This window comes from Piliocolobus tephrosceles, chromosome X (genome assembly GCF_002776525.5).
Source record: "Piliocolobus tephrosceles isolate RC106 chromosome X, ASM277652v3, whole genome shotgun sequence".
NCBI lineage: Eukaryota > Metazoa > Chordata > Mammalia > Primates > Cercopithecidae > Piliocolobus > Piliocolobus tephrosceles.
The window spans coordinates 84,868,450-84,890,427 of NC_045455.1; the positions used below are offsets into that span (position 1 = coordinate 84,868,450).

At 45.3% G+C, this 21,978-nt stretch overlaps 1 protein-coding gene across 2 annotated transcripts in view; it reads right to left on the reverse strand.

The window, feature by feature from the left end:
- Positions 1-9,011, reverse strand: part of B3GLCT (beta 3-glucosyltransferase) — a 113,757-nt gene extending 104,746 nt beyond the window's left edge. The window contains exon 1 of one of the 2 annotated variants that reach the window (XM_023208776.2): positions 8,762-9,011. In XM_023208776.2, the coding sequence (XP_023064544.1) occupies positions 8,762-8,990 (229 nt within the window). In that variant the 5' untranslated portion in view covers positions 8,991-9,011. Of the gene's footprint in view, positions 1-2,561; positions 2,717-8,761 lie in introns of those variants that run through there. The other variant, XM_023208777.1, reaches the window with a different exon arrangement.
- Between the last annotated feature and the right edge of the window lie 12,967 nt (positions 9,012-21,978).

The window sequence follows — 21,978 nt, forward strand, 5'->3', positions numbered from 1 at the left end:
ACCCGGGCAGGGACCCCTGTGGGGAGGGGGTGACCCGGGCAGGGACCGCTGTGGGGAGGGGTGGCTGGGGCTAGAAATGAGGCTGAAGGTACCAGGGGCCATATCATAAGAGGGGGTGGTACTGGGGAGTCAGGCTTTTCCTGAGCCAGGAACAGCTGTTCGAGGTTTTAAGGAGGGTATGCCCAAGCCAGCTTTCTGGAGGCAGTGTGCCCAAGCCAGCTTTCTGGAGGCAGTGTGTGGGATGGCTGTGGGAGGACAAGAAAGGACACAAACATGCCAGTGGGAAGGCCACTGGAGCCAAGCAAGGAGCGCTAAGGGCCTCAGTTAAGGTGGCAGTGAGCAGGGGAGGGGTGGGGCCACTAAAGAAGCAGAAGCTGCAGACTCTGAGACAGAGCACCGGGGTGGGTGGCGAGAGGGGAGGGCCTGGGGCTTCTGAGAATAAAGCAGGATAGCACGTGTAAGGAAAGGCAACTTGGTCCCCCGCGTCCTGAGGATACGCGAGTGCAGACACACAGGACAGCCAGGTGCAGGGATAAGACCAGCACAGGGGTGTGCGTGCGACAGCAGCTGCAGCACCAGAATCTTCACAGCGCACCAGAACGGAAGCCAAGGCTTGTGAGGCCAAGGACGGCTCATGGGAACCCCAACATTTAAGGACAAAACTGCAAAGGAGACTAAAGGAATGATCAGATGGGGAGGAGCAGCAGGAGAGAAGGCAGCTGTTTAACGAATCCATTCAAAGAACTCGCTCCTTAAAGCTACACGGTACAACAGAAAGATGTGGCAGCAGAGGAGACCCGGGCCGGGGCCCTGCCTGAGAAGTCGTACAGCATAAGGTCAAAGTACAGAGTACAAAAGTACACTCAAACCTCCTAGGTTCAAATCCAGGCTCTGCCACTTAACAGTTAAGCCGCCTCTCTGAGCCTGTTTCCCTCCCTGTAGAGGGAAACAATGGAATAAGAATTAAGTGAGTTCTTGTATGTTCAGGTTCAAAAAAGTACCTGGTCCATGGTAAAACCTATTGAGCCTTTTGCTCAAGTGCCAAACAGTAAACTCTTAGGAAGAGAGATCTGCTGCTTGTAAAGATGCCAGGACAATTCAGCCAGCGGAGAGAAGTAGCGAGAAAGGAGGCCAAGCCTCCTACCACAGTGAGGCAGCAAGTGTGCAGACACGACATTCCCCCTTTGAGCCCACTATCGACTCAGATACGATCTAGCTCCATCTGAAACTCCTCTCCTGTTTTATCACAGAAGTCATGGGAAATACTGGAATATTAGCTTTTCTTCACTTGACAACAAAGTTTGAGGAGACCAACATATTCTATGGGCCAGAAGATAAATATATTTACAGGAAGGACAGTAGATGGTAAAAAAAAAAAGAGAGAAAAATAGAAAATAACTATATATATTTAAGAGGGAAAAGATCATTTCCTACTTTGATTTGCATCTTGTTTAAAAACAATCACTCAGGATATGCAAACCAGAAGATTGCAACTCAAAATAGTTTTGGGGGGTGAGATTTCAAACCCCACCCTCACTAGCATGTTCCATAGCCTAAGTCATAGGAAGAGTCAGAAAAATCCCTGGTCACACAGCCTACTACAGAACACACCAAAGAGGAACACAGCAAATATTCAAACAAAAAAAAAAATTAGCACTTTACGTAATTCCTTTAAATTGCAAGTGTACTACTGAACAGTTAACTGTCAGCCTTAACTTATAAAAATTTATGATTAACTTTTGGGCATCTTATTAATTACAAAAAGTAGGTTTTTAAAAGTATCCCTAGTGTGCAGACGGGAGGATGGATGGATAAAGACAGACAGATAAGGTAAGCACTCCTGTCAGTACCACTCAATCCATGGTACACACAATCTCAGACGCTCTAAGCCTTTAGAAACTTATTTGTATATTGCCCAAAAACCTTTGCTTTAATAACTCACGGCTCTAACTTTTGATACTCAAGCTCCACGGACTATGGTTTCCTCAACAGCACTTAAAAATTTCCCAAATGATCCTGGCGCCTGAGACAGACTTCTTAGTTTTAGTTCTGGTGTTTCCAGTTCCTTTCCCAAGTACACAAAAGACCTGACTGAGGAATAGGCCTCAATGCCACACTTTGCTCTCTCCAGAACAACTCCTTACTTGTTTTAAGGCAAAACCACCATCAACCATCTTTTGTTTTGTTGAGATGGAGTCTCGCACTGTCGCCGGGGCTGGAGTGCAGTGGCGTGATCTTGGCTCACTGTGACCTCCGATTCTCCCGCCTCAGTCTCCTGAGGAGCTGGGATTACAAGCACCCGCCACCACGCCCGGCTAATTTTTTTTAGAGACAGGGTTTCACTATGTTGACCAAGCTGGTATGGAACCCCTGACCTCATGATCCGCCCGCCTCGGCCTCCCAAAGTGCCGGGATTACAGGTGTGAGCCACTGCATCCGGCCTCAATCATCATTATATTCCACAGATGTTCACAGAAATCACCCAGTAAGAGTCTTAGTTTATACCTGGGCCTATGGTGGCCCAGGCAGGGTTCTCACACCTGGCCTCACAGACAGCTTACCTGGAGGTCTCATTTCAGATCTTCTGAATCAGAAAATCTGGAGCCGGAACGCAAGAATCTGCATTTTAACAAACAGGAGCTTCTTTAACACACTCAGATGATTCTCATATGTGCTGAGGTCTGACAGGCACTAAGATGCGCAACTAGACAGGAACTCAAGGTAACTGAATGTGGCTATTTTCACAACAGGCTGTGGCCGTTTAACTTTCTTGACTTCATTCAGCTCATAAATGAAAACCAAGCTCCTCCATCTCCCCCGTGAAGGATCCGGAGAAGACAAATTCAACGTGGTATGTAAAGAGCCTTGAGTTTCTTACGGGGAAGTAATGATGTAAACTAAAATATATCATCTTTTCAGCTACATAAAATATTCTTTTAGGAGAGAAAATAAGTCATATCCCTAGAAGGAATTGACGCTGCTATACTTAAGATACGTTCACCTCTTATTTGATGACACTTGTACTTGTTTTTGTTTTCATTTTTGTTTTGTCTAAACCTTCAGCTTCACATGTAGATATATGTAGATAAAGACTACTTTCCAACTTCTACCAAATCTTGGTATACATACATTTTGAATAAATGCTTAAATGAATTTATTCTGTTAATCAAGGCTCTCTTCCTTTAAAACACACACACACACACACACACACACAAAACCACAAAAAACACACAATAAAACAACCAAGTGCAGTGGAACATGCCTGTAGTCTCAGCTGACTGGGAGACTGAGGCAGACAGATCACTTGAGGCCAGGAGTTCAGGTCCAGCCTGGGCAACAGAGCCAGACCTGCCAACTTTCTTTTTTTTTTTAGATAGAGTCTCACTCTGTCACCCAGACTGGAGTACAGTGGTACAATCTTTGCTCACTACAACCTCGGCCTCCTGGGTTCAAGCGATTCTCCTGCCTCAGCCTCCTGAGTAGCTGGGACTACAAACACGCGTCACCACACCCGGCTAATTTTTTTGTATTTTTAGTAGAGACAGGGTTTCACCTTGTTGGCCAGGCTGGTCCTGAACTCCTGACCTCAAATGATCTGCCTGCCTCAGCCTTCTAAAGTGCTGGGATTACAGGTTTGAGCCACCATGCCCAGACAGACACCCAACTCTTTAAAAAAAAAACAAAACAAAACCTACTCAAATTGCCACCTAATATAATGACCCCCCCCAAAATACCTTCCAGCCAGACCTGTCCTCTACAGACCCAAATATCTAACTGCTCACCTGACACAGTACCGGGCCATCTCACAAGCATTCTGAACTCAATGTGTCCAAAACTGAACTTATTCAGCTTCACCTCCCACTAAAATTAAAAGTCAAAGTACATTTCAAAAAATGGTGTAAGTACTTAATGCCACAGAACTATACACTTAGAATTCATTACACTTAATAAACCATATGTTATGTACACTGAACTACATAAAACTGTTTCTGGAAACCTGGTCCTCCTCCTTCAGTGCCCAAGTTAGTAAACAGCACTACTACCCATGGTGGATGTGACAGAAATGTATGACTCATTCTTGCCCCCACCCTTTCTCTCAGCACACTAAACCCAATCAGTCCCTGAGTCTGGGAGATTCTTAATCATCTCTCACAACCTGTCTCCAGCAGCCTCCTCACAGTTCCCCACATCCACGACAGCCCCCTCCAACTCCTGCTCCATGGGACATCCATCAGGAAATGGCAGCCATATCACATACTGCCCCATTACAGCCCTTCAAACACTTCCCTCTGCTCTAAGGAAGACCCCAAAATCCGTCCCCGATGTGCAAGGCCCTGCCTAACCTGGCCCCTACTGATCTTGCCAGCCTTTCGGTCCTCTGTCCTCTCTCCACTTGGCTCTTTCACCACCAAGCTCTGCCCCCCACTTACCCGATCTCTGCTTCCCCTTCGGGTCTGAGCTCTAACGTCCCATCTTCTAGGAAGCCTTCCTTGACCCTTACCCCACAGTTTCTCAACCTTGGCACTGCTGGCATTTTGGATCCAATACTGAATTGTTCGATGGTAGGGTGGAACTGTCCTGTGCCCCTGTAGCATGTTCAGCGGCATCCAACTCTAGATGTCAGCAGCACCCTCTGCCAAACCCGGCCCTGGGATAACCAAGAAGTATCCATACAGCAACAAACGTTCCCTGAGGTGCAAGATGGCTCCCTGTTGAGATCCATCTCCCCAGTCTAGGCAAAAGCCATCTGTGTCCCTGCAACATGTTCTCACAGCATCCCGGACATCTCTTCCACAGCATTTAGCACAGACACAATTCGTTCTGCAGTCGTTACTGGTTAATATCACCTTGCCTTTTGGGGTGCAAGCTCCCCAAGGGTAGAGACAGACTGAATCTGTCTTGTTTCTGCAATATCATGATGCCTGACACATAGTAGGTACCCACATTACTCTGAATAAATGAGACGCTTTGGGCAGTTTTTCCTTTTAATATGATTTTTAAATTGACATTATTCTAGTAGTTCAAGTCAACACCTACATTAAATCAGGTTTCTGTGGGGGTTACTTAGTGACTAGAACTTTGAAATCATGGTAGCAAGGAAGAACTTCCTCAATAGGTCTGATGAACCCTTGAAACTCACAACTTTTCCTTTACCATGGGAAAGATAGGACTAATCTATGGAGACTCCCAAATATTGTTCTTAAGAAGTAATCTGTGCAAAGCCAAAGATGGATCACATGGAGTGCTACAAGAGGAAAAACATAGAACATTTGCAACTTTTCTCTAAGTAATACCTTTATGCCTAAAAATTATGCTCGCTTGCTTGCTTCATAACAAGTCTAGTAAAACACACAAAAAAACCTGGCTCCAAGAGCCACTTATAAGGAAGTGCTCAAATACCGAGCCCACAATGTTTGTCCCCAAGGAGGTTACCACATCTCCTTTCAATTCACACTGCGATTTGAAACAGATGCTCTCCCTCCCTCCCACTAGCTTAGCTGTCCGCTACTGGCAAACTCCCCTGGGTCAAGTCCATGACCAGGGGGGGTCATGCCAATTCGGGGGTCCTGGACTACCTGGATGACAAAGAATCCATCCAGAAGATTAAAATCTGTGCCAATAATATGTGCATACTGCTTAAGAAACAAAGAGGTTTTAAGAATCAAAACACACAAAACAACCTGGAATTAGGTCTGACTCTTGGTGTCCTAAAATTTGACTCATTGCAATGAAAGGAATCTGGGCAAGACCTGGCTCAGAATGAAAAACCATCCCCAATTTTGGCAGGTGCTAAGAAATGCAAAATTGGCTCACACAGAGAAGAGACAGAGTTGTGAAAAATAAAAGCTAATACCTATTATTTTATCAACATAATTGGTTCGAATAAGCTTCTTCTATCAATTAGGATTAGGTTTGGCAATAGGATTGGGTTTGGCTGCATACAATCTCATGCAATACAAGTCTGCAAACAGGCAATGCAGAGTTGGCATGATGCTCCACACCCATCCGGCATCCAGGCTTCTTCTACCTTTCTCCTCTACCATCCTTATGCTGGCTTCCATCTTCAAGGTCACCTCATGGTCACAAGATGGCCACCATGGCTCCATCCATCAGATCCACTTAATAGGCAATGGGAAGGAAGATAACACAGAACAAAAAGGCGTGCATCCCAGCTGAGTTGGCCACCTTGAACGAGCTTTACCAGGAGCCACACACAACAATCTCTAAAGATAGCTCTGAGAGACTAGCTGCCCCCATATGCAAAGGCCACTGAGAGAAATGTTTCACACTGCTGCTGCCACCGTTGCCACCACCACCCCACCATCATTCCTCCACCCTTCCCCCCAACCCGGATTATATTAGTTTTGTTAGGAAAACAGGGGCCAAAGGGTTACTGTGCAGGCAGCTGGCAGTCTCTGCTACAACGGGGTATGTTAAAACTGCAAGAGATGGCGAAGTGCTAGCATTCTATCCAGTCCATGCGTCCTGTTCATATGAGAAAACAGAAGCTCAAAACCACTAAAAGCCACACAGCTAACAAATGGATGCTTGAATCAATCTTCCCATTCTGAAACTGGTGCCAGACTTTAGAACCAAAGTTGCAGTGAACTGTGTCTGTATATGTATGTGGGTTTAAAAGAAATTTTCTATATTGCCTTTTCTCTAAACACATAAACAAGTATGTTCTAGTTTGTAGGGAAACTATATAGTCAGGCCCATTTTATATGGGAATATTTAAGGTATTTATAAACTATCAAGATTGTTCACATGCCTCAAAACGCCTGTCACATTGTCTGTTTCAGCAAGATTCCAAGAACATCGTGAGTGGGGACATCTTTATACGTGTCAGTGCCCTTCCCCTAAATCGAAGCAGAGCTCCATAAAAGGTATTCATGATTCACTTCAGACCTCGAAGAATACAGCCTCCCGTTTGTGCCAACTCATGAAAGCCAGTTCACAAAGCCCAAATGTCTCACAGGGACCTTTTAATGCATTTTATGTCTTATTTATTGTGCTTATCTGACAACTTCACAAGGCTAACAGACATCTCTAAAAATGTGTTGACATTTTAGTGCATTCTGAATGTCCTTCAGTGTATTATCAAATTTGGACAGTGCAAATATTCCCCTACGGGTAGTAAAAAATACACAGCAATACAAATGTGCATTTCAGCCCATATGTTGTATATATCATATACAAATATTATACCCCCAGTACAGCATTATAAAGTGCAGTGCTATAAATAGAATGCCAATTTCAGCTACCACCCACCCATTTGGTTAGTTGCAAAACATCCAGGCAACAAGCCAACTGATGCAGCCAGCAGTCACCCAGTCGCTTTCCCAAACCTCCAACCTCCCTTTCTCCCAGGGCTGCCACCTAGCAATGCCTTATCTTCCACTGAAGCCGATAACAGCCAAATTCAGTTGCCCCCCAAGACCAACTACAGCCTTCTCTGCCCAAGTGCCCTAATATTTTTAATTACACTGCTGGCTAATTAATCATGCATGTAAACAATTAATTACCAACTAATCTTGCTCTTTTCCCACACTTACTGATCGCCTATAGAAATGCCATAAGTACACAGAAGCAGCAAATTAATCCTTATTCGGAGAGCTTAAATACAAATAAAAACGGGCTTTAAAGGCTCGGGTGGGCCAACAAGAACAGCGCGCAATAACGCTACGTCTTTTCCTAAACTGCACCATTCTGCCATTTCTAAAAAATCTGAAATTTCTGCCTTTTCACAAGCTGGAAACACCAGCAAGTCTGGGTTAGAGGACAACAACTCTGCAGCAGTCTGAAAAGAAAATAATTTTTCGCTCAAGATTTCAAACTTGAACAAATCTTATCATGAAAGTCAATTACAGGCTGCTTTTTTTTTTTTTTTTTTTTTAACTTTTATCACATCGTTTTACGATAAAGGAGGGAAATGCCCTTGCGAGGAGAATGGAAATAAAAAAGGATGGACATTACAGCAGCAGGAGACCGGGCAAGCACTGCTCGCAGACGCGTCCCCTGATGTCCCCAGCGGAGACCTGAGACAGGAGCAAGCCTCCCCACGGCGTCCTCCCCGCCGCGGCCGCTCCCGCGGAGGCCCAGCGGGCGACCCTGTCCTCCTCCGGGTCGGAATCCGAGAACGGCTGGCGCGCAGCTGGCCGCTTATCCTCAGGGGCCAGGGCACGTCCTGAAGGCCCTACGGAGAGGCGAGCGGACACCGGGACCGCCGTCCTCGCCCCTGGGGGTCGAGCAGGAGCCGCGCGACCTCGGGGGCCGCCTCGAGGGCTCCCGTCCAGCCTCCCGCCCGGCGCGGGGCGCGCAGGACGGCGGAGCACGGGCGGAAGCCAAGGGGGCGGGACCGCCGCCGCCACTCGCGCTCTTTCAAAGTTTCTTCGGTGGCACAGTTCCTGCGCGCTTCCTGTGGGGGCGGCCGCTGCGCCCTCGCCGCCCCGCCGCCAGCCTGCTCGGGGCGGAGGAGGCATGGAGACGCAAGTCTCGGGCCGGGGCGGCGGCGGGGACCCAGGACCGAAAGGGGCCGAGCGGGCACGCCTTGGGTCCCGGGGCCGAGTCCCACCTGGGCGCCGCGAGGGGGCGCTGCTGACGGCGCGGCACAGCGGGGACCGGACGGCGGGACGCGCGCGCCGGCGGGGCAGGGCTGGGCCGCCCGGCGCCTTCCTCCCCGCGCCGACCGGGGCACGGGCGACTGTGCCCGCGTACCCCCCACGCCTCGCCTTTGCGCGCCTGGCCGCCCGCTACTTACCCAGGGAGCAGGTGAGGAGCGCGAGCAGCGCCGGCGGCGCGAGCAGCCACCAGCAGGCGGGCGGCCGCATCCCGGCGGCGGAGGCTGCGCGCCCTACCTGGGCGCGGGTACGGGAGACGCGCGGGGAGCGGAGCTGCGCCGCTGCCGCTGCCGCCGCCGCCGCCCTGCCGCCGCGGCTGACCCTTCTCCGCCGGCTCCCCTCCTCCCTCCTCCGGCTCCGCCGCGCCATCGCCGGCCGCGCCCTCTGGCGGCCGGGAGCGGGAGCGACCCTGTGCGCGTTTCCAGCGTCCGCCGGGCTCGCTGCAGCGGCTGGTGTCCGGCCCGACGGGCTAAGGTAGAGGTGGCCGCGGCTTTGCCCGCACGGCGCCCGCCTTCGACGCGTCTGACCTCTGCCCGCTCCGGCCACCAGCCTCCACTCCTCCTCTCCCTTTCTCGTCTGCGTCCCTCCTGACCTAGGCCCCGTCCCCTCCCTTTATGCCCTCCCACCTTACCGCGTCACTCCCATCAGTAGTTACACCTGTAAAGTGGAGGTGAGCAGTAATCAGTTTTCCTCCCTGCTAATGTATTATCAGCTGTGAAAAAAAAGTGTAATCAATAGTTCAACTCTTAATATTGTTGGCACCAAGGCTCTACTTTGATGAAGGTGTTTTTAATCAGCTCAACTAATTTACTTAATATACCCTTTAAATGGATTTTGGCCAATAGCCTAGGTGTGGGATTTGGCTTTTAAACAAGTTTGCGTAAATGTAATTTTCCATAAATGTAATTTTAAGTGTTCACCATAATGGAAGAGAGTGGGTGTAATTTTATTCAAAATATAAAAATTAATTAAAGTGGAATACAGAGAAGTGGAGCGATGTGGGAGTGCCTCCTGTTCTCCCCAGCCCGGTCGAGTGGTGGCCCTGATAGGGGACTAGCCCTGTTGTGTTGTGTGGTGCACTGAAGGGGAAAACAATTACAAGTAGGAACTAGACACTCCTTCAGTGGTTCTGAACTCCCTCGTGCCTCCCTCAAGCCTGACTCACTTCTGTTTCCAAGGGCCAGGACTCACTTCTATTTCCAGCACAGGGCCAAGTGCTTTTCCCGGCCCTAGTTTAGCCCATGACCTCTCGAAGGCAGTATCTGTTTTCCTTCCTATTTAATCACTTATTGGATACCTACTATGTGACTGCAACTCTGCTAAGCACCCTAGGAATGCCAGTATCTTTCACATGGACGTACAACATTCACCTACTTGCTAAACATTTAATGAGGATGAGGCCCTGGGAATACAAGTAGGATGTGGTGGAGACTGAGAAGCAGGTACTGAATAATCATTTGTAGGCTTGAGCCCTCTTAACTTGAATGCCTTTAGGGGACTTAGGCTCTAATGCATTAGGACATTATTGTCTGCAGTTGTGCAGTACCTGCTGCAATTGTTTTGAAAAGGAGGCCTGGAGACAAAGAATTTTCTCTCTGTGTGGTTTATATTGACTTGTTAAAACTGGGAACTAAATATTTCACGTGTGATCCATTTACTGTGAATGCAAATAGTTCCCTTTTGTTCCATTCCCGCCCAAGGTTTGTGGTCTTGTGTCAATACTATTTTGATGGGAGGAAAAATAAATGTAGGGATCCTTCCGTTTCATTTCTTAGTGAAGCATGTCAAATCTATGGTTGACTGAATTCATTGCTTTTATCCTTGGGAAGTTCTCAAGCTTACCTGCCTAGTTGAGAGTTCTAGGTTGTTTCCAATTTCCCGAGCTGTTTTTGCTTTTTTCCAAGAAAGTATTCCTTGCATATGTGGGGTAGTAAACATGTAACCAAACTGTGTTTAATTAGACACAGAAGACTAATAAGCAAGATCAAATGCCTGCTCCACGTGGGTGAGCAACTCCCGGTGCTTAATCAATGTTTTCATGGAAATTCATCATGTTAGAGTATTACTATATTCCAGAACAAGGTGTGGAAAAATTAAGCCCCAAAGACAACAGAAAACACACTGTTTAAGTAATAAACTTGCCCTGGCGTCCTTCCTTTCCACAGTCGACATAGATAAATGGCACTTTACAAAGCTCCATAACTCACATTTTAAAAAGAATTGCCTTTCACTTACTCTACTCATATGATAAATGGACTTCTGGGAGTTCTCTCTCCCAGTCACATGTAGGGAGAGCTTCCTAGAGAAACATACTTATGAGGATACTGGCAGATACGTGATAGGCACTGCTTGCCTATAACATTGACTGTAAAGGAACAACTCTAAGTAGAAAAAAAATCCCATAAACTCTAAGATTGTGATATGAAAACAAGCAAGCCATCTACTTGGGATTCACTCAACATAATCCCAGCTGTCACCTCCATGCTGGCCCCTGAAACTTTCCTTGTTGAGGGGCAGGGGAAGAAGCAAGGAGCCATCTTTTGTTAGGTAAGGCGCTGTTGCAACCTGGTTAAAACAGACTGGTAATTTTAAAGATAATTTTGTAAATACTAAAAGAGAACGTAAAGACATACTAAAAGCATTGAGAGCCAAATAATCCAATGAACAAGTTCCAAACAGATGGTTTCTGATCTTACAACAGCTATACTTGAGGCCCAAAAGGCTGAACTCCATTCATTCATTCAAATGATAGGGAGCACTTCTAGCTGATGTGCCCTTTGCTAAGCTCTGGGGCAGATATTAAAGAGCATAAAAGGTGGCCCTGGGCCCAAGAACTCAGTCCAGTTAGGGAGACAAAAATGTTCATAACTAACTTTGCTACCTTGTTATAAATGCATGGCATGCGTAGATCAGAACACTTTGGAACACACAGGGAAAAACAAAATTTCTCAGGGCCTTTGGAATCTGTAAGAAAAGAAGCGACTGTTGCGCAGGATCTTGAAGGAGAAATAGCAGGTTCCTGAGCTGAGAAAGGAGGATAGGTGCCCCAGGCTGAGGCACAGCAGGAATGTGCAAATCAAGACAACAGCAGTGCTGCGGTGGGGAGAGGGGCTGCACGACAGAATAGCTTCTCACTCTGCCCCCTCCAGCCTGCTGCCTCTCTCCTGTGACTTGGAAGGGGCCCCCGCGGCACCCTGTTTCTATACTAGCAAAGCCCAAAGGGCATATTCCAACTCTTCCCAGTCTCTGGGCCCTCTCAGTATCAGGCCTAAAGTGGATTAGCAGTCAGCCTGTTTCAGGAGGACTGTTCTCTTCCTGCATACAACAGCAGCTTTATGAATTACGAGTGGTCTTGAGGATTATTTTCCAAACCTAAATTCAGGTCTTAAGGTTTAACAGTGAAACAGAATGTCTAAAACAGGGTCTTCGGGACTTAAGGTCATTATAATATCAGATGTACGCTGCAGTGCTTTCATCATCTGCTGACCATCCCTGCACCCTACAATCAGTGCACACTGAGGGATTACAGGAGAAAGACTCATCACTTGTACCTTATGCTTTAGTGTTTGGGGAGGAAGATAATCTAGTTCCCCGTGGAGAAGAGCGAGACAGGAAGAGAAGAGAGAGAGCAAAACTTTCATCACTCAGAGAGGACCCGGGGCCACAGCCCCACTGCACGTGCTCAGGAAGAATACTTTGATGACATACAATGGTTTCTTTAATGCCCTCAATGACCTTGTCTCACATTGTTTCCAAAGCTGTTCAAATATTATAGGCAAGGCCAGGTGCAGTGGCTCACACCTGTAATCCCAGCATTTTGGGAGGCTGAGGCAGGTGGATCACTTGAGGTCAGGTGTTCGAGATCAGCCTGGCCAATGTAGTGAAAGCCCATCTCTACTAAAAATATAAAAATTAGCCGGGCATGGTGGTGCACGCCTGTAATCCCAGTTAATCGGGAGGCTGAGGAAGGAGAATCGTTTGAACTGGGGAGGCAGAGGTTTCAATGAGCCGAGACCGCGCCACTGCACTCCAGCCTGGGCAACAGAGTGAGATTCTGTCTGGGGGAAAAAAAAAAAATTATAGGCAAAACCCATTCTGTCAAACCAAACTTTCAACCAAGATTTTTATTCAGAGGCTTAACGAAGGCATTCTCACAGCCTAACAACCCTGAACAAAAATCCAGGAAATATAACAGGTTACCATCTCAGCAGACCGCCCAGGAAAGCCCAGAAATCTGAAGCCACTGACATTTGAAGACACAGAATGTTATAAAGCCTGTCTACAAGAATGAGCTATCCTAGAAACTTCTAATCAGAAATAGATGATCTACTTGGCTGTTTTGCTCTCGTTTCTAGAATTACATGTCCTCCTGTTCTTAGTAAAGATCAGGAATCATTCATAGCAAGCATGACAGGAAGTGTCTGCATTTGACTTTTACTAAGAACAGAAGGCGTGGGACATGACTGTTCAGCAGCCTACACAAAATGTGTTGGTGTTTTTGGTGCTGTTGCTAATAAGTAGTTGTTCATTTTACAACAGCTGCTTTCAGATATAGGATCCTGCTTAATAAACTCAACAAAAATTTTATGTATTTGTGACAAATGTATCACAGAGTAACTGCATCTGCAAGGCCCTCATGTGGCAGGCTGAGTTTGGAGGAAAATGCATTTTCCTGGGGGAGACCACAGTCTAGTTAGGAGGGCTGGTTAGGACCAACCACACTGAGCAGGAGCTCAGGCACCATGCTAGGAGAATGGCCTTCCCTTGAGTGGAGCAATGAGCAGTGGATAGATGGAAGGATGTTTCAGCAGGTGATGACCAAAACCTCCCCTACAAGACTAGCTCGTAAGGCCTACCTGGTGTCCTAACTCGGCAACCCTTATCAGAAAAATAGTGAGTATTTCAATTGTGATGAATTCACACGATGAACACTCAGTTCATGTGAGTTCGGTACTGATTTAATGATTGATCAGTGCTGTGAGAAGTTTAATTCAGTGGTAATGTTGTGGATCGATTAGAGGGGAAGGAAAGAAAAAAGCGTGGCTTAAAAAAATTACGAGGAAAGGGGAAAGGAAGGAAAACTAACATGTACCGAACACATGCAGTAGCTAGGCACTCTGCTAGTTACTTTCAAATATATTATTTCAGTTAACCCCACACCAAAAAAAGAAAAACCCGTGATAGGACAGTTATTCCCACTTTACAAGATTAATAAACTGAGTCTCAGGCAGGTCAAATACCAACAGCCAGAACTCCTTTAATGGAAACCCTGTTATTTAACGGAGGTAGTAGCAACAGGAATAGAAGGGAAGGGATTGCTGTGAGGGCACAACAGAGGTCAGATCAATTATACTTGCGAGTGAGTCAGTACTGGCTGGAGCAAGCCACAGAGGAGACAAATGAGGCAATTAACTAAAACGGAGAGCTGCCAGAGGAATGAGTTTGTGGAGAAAAAGGAAAGATTATCATTACTGCTAGTGTAAGTGACAGCAATGCCCTCACATTATCAGCAGATGCATAGTAATAGCTAACCTTTACTGAAATGCTTGTTCTATACCATGCAGTATACTAAATGCTATACATACTTTATTTCATGTTGAATAATATTTAGTTTTCCAAACAGCTTTATGACTGTCATTCTTACTTTAGGGAGATTAAGTAGCTTGCCTAAGGACAGTGATTCTCTTAGGGGTCCCTGACACTCAGGGTATCCAGGTTTGCAAGGTCAAAACTACTTTTATAGCAATACTAACACATTACTTGCTTTTACTGCGTGTGTATTTCCACCAATGGTGCAAAAGCAATCATGGATAAAAGTGCTATCTACTGCTGTAGCACTAGTCAAGGTAGTGGCACCAAACTATGCTTACAGTGGGAAAACAGACAAACAAAAGAAGCCAAGTTCACTTACAAGGTCCTTGATGAAGCAGTAAAAATTACTAAGTTTATTAAATTACACCCTTGAGTATTCATCTTTGTAATATTTTGTGTAACGAGTTGAGGGGTAAGCATAAAAGTACTTCTACATATTAAAGCATGATGTCTCAAGAAAAAACACTTGTGAGATTGCTTGAGTTGCAAGCTGAACTAGCTGCATTTTTTATGTAATGCCATGTTTAATTGATTAAAAAAATGGCAAACTTATTCAGGTTATTCAGATTTAGGTACTGGGCATTTTCTCAAAAATAAAAGGAGCCTGTCACTTTAAGGAAAACAATGATGTAATTTGTTTACAGTAATACAAATCAACCTTCCAAGTGAAATTAGAATTTTGGAAAACTTGTATGTGCTGCCATGAGTTTAACAGCTTCCCCATCCTTAAAGACTTTGTAATGAGATCAATGGTGGTGTTCACAAATGTGATTTTAAAATACTGTGTAATGAAATGTCTCAACCCTTGGAAGATCTGCATACTTTGATGAAACAGTATTTTCCAAATTACCCTTTTTCAACTACGTATCTGTGTGAGGCTGCATTTTCTTCCTTTATGTCGTCCCAAATAAATAAAATGAAGAAACAAATTATGAGAATCTACCTGTCTTCTATTAAGCCAGACATTATAGGGATCTGCAAAAATGTAAAACAATGATATGCTTCTCATGAATGTTTTTGTTCGGAAAATATATCTTTCGTAAAAGCATAACATATTAACTAATATGGCTTATTGTTCATTTAAAATGAATTAATATATATGTTTAAATTTCTGTTTTAATTCTAATACAGAAAATATTCACAGATGTAACCCAAATAAATGAATGCTGTTTGGAGTCCTCAATTTTTCAGAATGTAAAGGGGTCCTGAGACCACAAAGTTTGAAAACTGCCAGTTTAGGACGCATAATTTGTACATTGTGGAAGCCAATATTAAAATCTTGATCAACCTAACTCCAAAACCCTTTCTCTTACCCACTGCACTTGGTTACTCCCTGTTTAGTTTTAGATCTGCTGTATTTGAGGTGCCAGATTTCTAAGAAGCCAGCTCGGGCTCAGAGTGACCTTTTACCCCCAATCATTAGAGATTTAAAATAATAAGTATCAGATGGACAAGGTTATGCCATGGTAACAAACAACCCGACATTTTCAGTGGCTTAACATAACAAAGGCTTTCCTAGTCATGCCAAGTCATGCCAAGCCTGCTGCAGTGCAGGCGACCCTCCAGGCCAGCTGTTCCCCATTGTTAGTGCTCTGGGCTGGCCGCATCTCAACTCAAGTTCTCCACAATCATTGTTGCCAGGGAAGGGTGTGCTGGAGAGCCAAGCACCAGCAATCCAATGCTCCCAGTGAAAGTGTCACAAGTCACTTGTGCTCATGTTTCACTGAAGGGGAAGAAAGTGCTGTCCCAGAATAGAGGATAGCTGGGTTTTGTTGGTGGTTCCCAGTTGAAGGTGTCCAGATTCTTGGTGTTTTGAACAAAGAATTGGGCAAAATGCACAAATAAAGCAAGGAAAGAATGGTGCAACAAAAGAGATTTATTGAAAACAGAAGTACACACTCTGCAGAAGGGGAGTGGCCTAAGCATAGGGGCTCAAGAGCCCAGTTGCAGAATTTTTTGGGATTTAAATACCCTCTAAAGGTTCCCATTGGTCACTTAGTGTACACCCTATGCAAATGAAGTAGTGGTCCGCAATCAGAGGGTTAAGTTAACGTACAAAAGTTACACCCTATGCAAATATCTGATGGGTTGTGGAAAGCAACCAATCAGAGGCTAAAGTGAAGACACAAAGTTACACTTCTATGCACACAAAGACTTGACCTGCAATCAGTCTGATTGGTTAAGGAAAGCAGCCAATCGGGCTGAAGCGAAGTTACAGAGTTACACTCATATGCAAACTGATTGCTTGTGGAAAGCAACCAATCATTGATACTTTCAATTTTCCATCTGCCACACAGAAAAGGGGTTGGGGATTTGCAAAAGTAGTAGTCTCAGGTCCTTTTATTACTTAGGTGTGGAAAGTTGGGGTTTTCCTTTTGATTTAGTTCTAGGAAGTTAGCATGAATCGGCCTTAGGTTCCCTGCCTCCAGACCCTATTCTCATGCCTCAGTGGCACTGCATTGCCAATAATCCTCCCCTTGCTCTACACATCCAAGCTAAAACACCTCATCTTCTGCTTTGAAAAGATGCTGCGCTAGATGCTAGGGCATGAAACAAGGCTGAGAATTCAGCTTCTACCCTTCAGGAACTCACAAAATCTCTGAAAAGATAAAACTACAAAGGATGTCGTCTTACTTTAGTGTAGCTCTTTACCACCTACCAAGTAACCACACAAATAATCACTGAACAGGGCAGCTATAGGAGAGGTCCAGATGGAGTGTGCTTGGTGAAGGAAAACTCTGATATGGATGATTGAGGATGGTTTCAAGGAGAAGGTGGGATTTCAATAGAGGTCGTGAAATGAGAGAAGACTCCAAAGTAGTAGAAATAGAAAAGGGGGAAAATGAAGAAGACATGAAGTCAGTGAAGCAAACGATATTTGCAGGATGGCAAGCGGACCAGTGTGGCCACAGTTCATCATGTCAGGAACAGTATTGCTGGCACACAAAGATGGGGTGAGAAGACAGGAAAGGTGTCTGGAGAGGCCAGTAGCAAGCCCAGCAATGGGGCACTGACCTTGGGGAGGACCCAAGTCCCAGCCCAGGAAGAGAAGGAATGGCTGACCAGATCCACTAGAAAGGAGGCCACAGGGCCCCGAGGACTTCTAGTCATCTACAGGAGGAATGTTAGGCATAGAAATACATCATTTATTTTAATTGAAGAAGCTAGAACCAAAACATTCTTTATGTCTTTTTTTCCCTAAAAAATGTATTTTCTTCACTAATTTCCCAGCTGCCATAACAATAAAATAGCTGTGGCAAAATTGTTTCACACAAATGAAAATATAATTTTCAGAAATAGCATTTTACTAGCATTAAGTCAAACGGATGTTGGAATTATCTTGTTTAAATTAAATTGTCATGTTCTTTGGCTCTACAGAGTAGGCAAGTCTTGTTTCCATCTCCCTGCTGTGTACATTGACACCTACTTTGGGAGAGACATGAGATAAAAGAGAAGAAAGCAGGAAACCCCACATTTTGAGATGCATGTGATGTCGTGTGCTCAGGGAAGCTGCTTGATTCATTGAAGGACCGTGGGGGACCGATTGACAATACGGAGATACTGAAGTAGGGCAGTGGGTAATAGAAGAGAAGATACTGCAAGATGACACATTACAGGTGTAGAATTTAAGGGACCTTGGAATGATCGGAATCAACGTAGTCTTCTTTCTATCATCCCACTAGATAACAACCCTTAGTTTGTTTAAATGTTTGAAGTAAATTTTAGACTATACAATGTTAGAACAAGTAAGGAAGTTGTGGCAAGACTCTTGACGGCTTAAATGGCAAGTTTACAAAGCTGTACTTTCTTCTGTAGTCAGTGGGAACCACTGTGTGTTGAGAGACTGACACCCAGATCTAAGTAGCCCACTAAGAAGACTGTAAGGGCAGAGTCCAGGATGTACTGGGGAGAGTCTAGACAGATGATAGTGAGACTTGCTTGAAGACATTTGCAATAGTCTAGACATAAGTTAATAAGGAAATGAACTAGAGTGTTGGCTACAGAATTAGTAAAATAAGGTGGATGAAAGAGCTATCATGAAGGATGTATCAAAAAGTCTTAGGATTAACCACACTGAACTAAAAATGATTCTGAAGTTTAGAATCTGAATGGCTAAGTACCATGGTTAGAGAAGTTAGAGAGAAGAGCTTGTTAATTGAAAAGATCTGGTTTTCCATTTTGGACAAATTGCATTTGAGGTGAGGGTGAACCATCTGCAAAGAAATGTTCAGTGCTCAGGTAGACACAACGACTGGAGCTTAGAGAATAGTTATCAACTAAAATACAGATGTGAAGTGACCCACAAAAAGATGAAAAGAGAAACAGGAGTTATTCAGGATAGAGAGAGGAGACGATTGGAGCAACACCAAGGTGGAGACATCAGCTTGGAGCTGTTCAGTTTTTTTCCTCTTGACACCAAACTCCGTGTCTTTTCCAACACTACTCCAGCTCTCTGACACCAACTGGGTGTCCAACAATTCAATTCAATTCTGACACTATGTACCTGAAATTAGCATCACATCTCACAGGTTAAAGGGCTCAGTCTCAGAAGACTGACCCCACTTCAGATGCTACTCACAACAAGTCTGAGGTACTTCTACTTCTGTTCTCACGACCTACTCCTCAGGTTCAATAATTTGCTAGAAAGGCTCATGGAGCTCAGGAAGGCACATTATTTATGTTTACTGGTTTATTATGAAGAACACTGTTAAACATAAAAATGAGCAGCCAGCTGAAGAGGTGCATAGACTGAGGTCCAGAAGAGTCCTGAGCATAGGAGCATCTGTCCCTGTGGAGTTGGGCTGAGCCACCCTTCCAGCACATAGATGTATTTGCCAATTCAGAAGTTCTCCAGATCCAATTATTTAGGGTTTTTTGTTTTTATTTTTGTTTTTGAGATGGAGTTTCACTCTTGTAGCCCAGGCTGGAGTGCAATGGCGTGATCTCAGCTCACTGCAACCTCTGCCTACCGGGTTCAAACAATTCTGCTTCAGCCTCCCAGATGGGTAGCTGGAACTAGGCGTGTACCACCATCCCAGCTAATTTTTTGTCTTTTTAGTAGAGACAGGGTTTTGCCATATTAGCCAGGCTGGTCTCGAACTCCTGACATCAGACGATCCGCCTGCCTTGGCTTCCCAAAGTGCTGGGATTACAGGTGCGAGACACCCGCCCAGCCTATTTAGGAGTTTTAATGGAGGTTTTACCACATAATTGGCCATTGCTGATTAACTCAATCCTTAGCAGCTCCTCCTGTCCCCCCAGAGGTTGTTGGGGGTGGGGCTGGAACTTCCAAGCTTCTAATCAAGGTGTGGTCTTTTTGGCAACCAGCCCTCATCCTGAGGCTATCTAGGAGCCCACTGAGACCAATAGAACAAAAGAAGCTCTTGTCACTTCTATCACTTGAAGTTTCAAGGGTTTTAGCAGTTCTGTGCTAGGAACCAGGGACAAAGACCAAACATCTTTCTATGGTATCACAAGAGCCATTGTCATGAGGAAGAGAAGCTAGTGGCAAAGCAGAGAGGTAGGAGGGAACCACACTAGCCTGTGTGATGAAAACAACACAGACGTGTTTCAGAAAGGGACAGAAAGTGAACATTTAGCTTTCTTTTTGACTCGCCAGCATCTGAGCCACTTTGCTATGTTTGGTGAATTTCTCATCTATTAGGTAAAGCCTGATTACTTTGCCAGCCTCCCTTGCAGCTAGGATGCAGGGGTACAACCTGGACTCTGCCCATCAGCACCTGTGCCTCAGGCTCTGCGTAGGAAGTGAGGGATGCTGCAGGATACACAACAGTGAATGGTGGCAGCAGTGACAGCTGCAGGTAGCGTTGGTGCCTCCCACAGTGTAAGCAGCAGCATCCAAGGCTGGCAGCAGATTCCCTGGATCCATCTTTGGCATGATTTTGGGACTTATTATTGGCTTCCTAGCCTCCTTGACTGATTCCCTGCCCGTCTACCACATCCACCCCGTTCCCCTACATTATTTGAGCCACCTAACATTCTTCTCTTCCTTTTCTCCCTAAGTCAGCCACAGTTATTTCTGTTGCTTGCAACCAAGACCCACAAATAGTATGGAAAGACTGTCAACAATGTCAAGTACTGCAGGTTGTCCAAGAAGGCATTTGGTTGCATGATTTGGATATTTGTGATTTTAGGCAGGTGTCTAGTAATCAGTATAAAGTATCACTAGGAATAGAAAAGAGAGTGAATCCAAAGATAACGCTTATCTGACCCTATGTCTGAGATCAACACTGTGCTAACCAACAATATGGATTTGGTTATAGACTGCAGAAGGACTCGTTATGGACCAATTGTTAAAAATATGAGGGCTTCTCATTCTCAGGGCTACATTTTGTATGCTAAGGAGTTTTTTGATTCTTCTTCCTCCTTCCTCCAACAGAGGCAGGCCCACTCTTAGCATCATAACTAAGAAGAAACCCCACAGATTTGTCCAATGGGGCTGTGGAAAGATCTGATTATCCAGAAAACCACCATGTCCTTCTCTTTCCCCCCCCCACTCTTCTCCTTCACTTGATAGGGTAAACCTGAGTCTTGAACTTAGCACTCTCAGCTCTTCACACTCTGGGCTCAACCTTTCTACCATCGGTTCTGCCTCTCTCTTCCCTACTTGCCCCAAGGTGCATCAGGACTCTTCTGGGCCACACCACATTTTGTAAAAGTCTTTTCTTCTTTCAGCCATATAAGAAAACACTGCAATGTTTTCCTTTTTTTTTTGAGACGGAGTCTTGCTTTGTGGCCCAGGCTGGAGTGCACTGGCACCATCTCAGCTCACTGCAACCTCCGCCTCCCAGGTTCAAGCAATTCTCCTGCCTCAGCCTGCCTCCTGAGTAGCTGGGATTACAGGCGCACACCACCATACCCGGTTAATTTTTGTATTTTTTCAGTAGAGACAGGTTTTCACCATGTTGGCCAGACTGGCTTCAAACTCCTGACCTTGTGATCTGCCCTCCACAGCCTCCCAAAGTGCTGAGATTACAGGTGTGAGCCACTGCGCCTGGCCGCAATGTTTTCCTTATGGCTAGTATACCCACCCCTGACAATTGTTCTGCCTGGAGAAATCACAGCGCCCCCTGTAAGATTCAGGTGGAATATCGCTTATTCAGAAATCTCATCCTGAGTCCTCCACACCTTGGATCAAATGACAGTGTCCCTGTTTCTGTTCACTTTTATCAGAGCTCCCTACACAGGTAGCTGTGCACCATATCTGCCTATATCTAGTTATAAATTGTGTGTGTGCTGCTGCCACACATAGTACCAATCATGTATATTAAAACACACAAATTTAGAACAAATTGAAGGATGAGATAAAAAATGTTAAGGCAAGTTTTTATAGTTTTTTCTTCCCATATCTCAATAGATTGTCTTGTCTCCACCACCACCCCCAGCCCAGGGTGCACACACTTCATCCATATTTCTACCACGTTCATAGCATCAATGACATTGTATTATAATTCTTTTGTGATACATTGTCCAGTTTGTCATTGCACCTGCACAGTACCTGACACAAAGAAGGTCAGGTACTTAGAGTGCTGAAATACCTGCTAAATTAACTTACATAACATTAGAAATAGTTTTTGTTTGTTTGTTTGTTTGTTTTTGAGGCGGAGCCTCCCTCTCTGCCTAGGCAATCTCGGCTCATGGTAACCTCCGCCTCCCAGGTTCAAGTGATTCTCCAGCCTCAGCCTCCCGAGTAGCTGGGAGTACAGATGTGCAACATCATGCCCAGCTAATTTTTATATTTTTA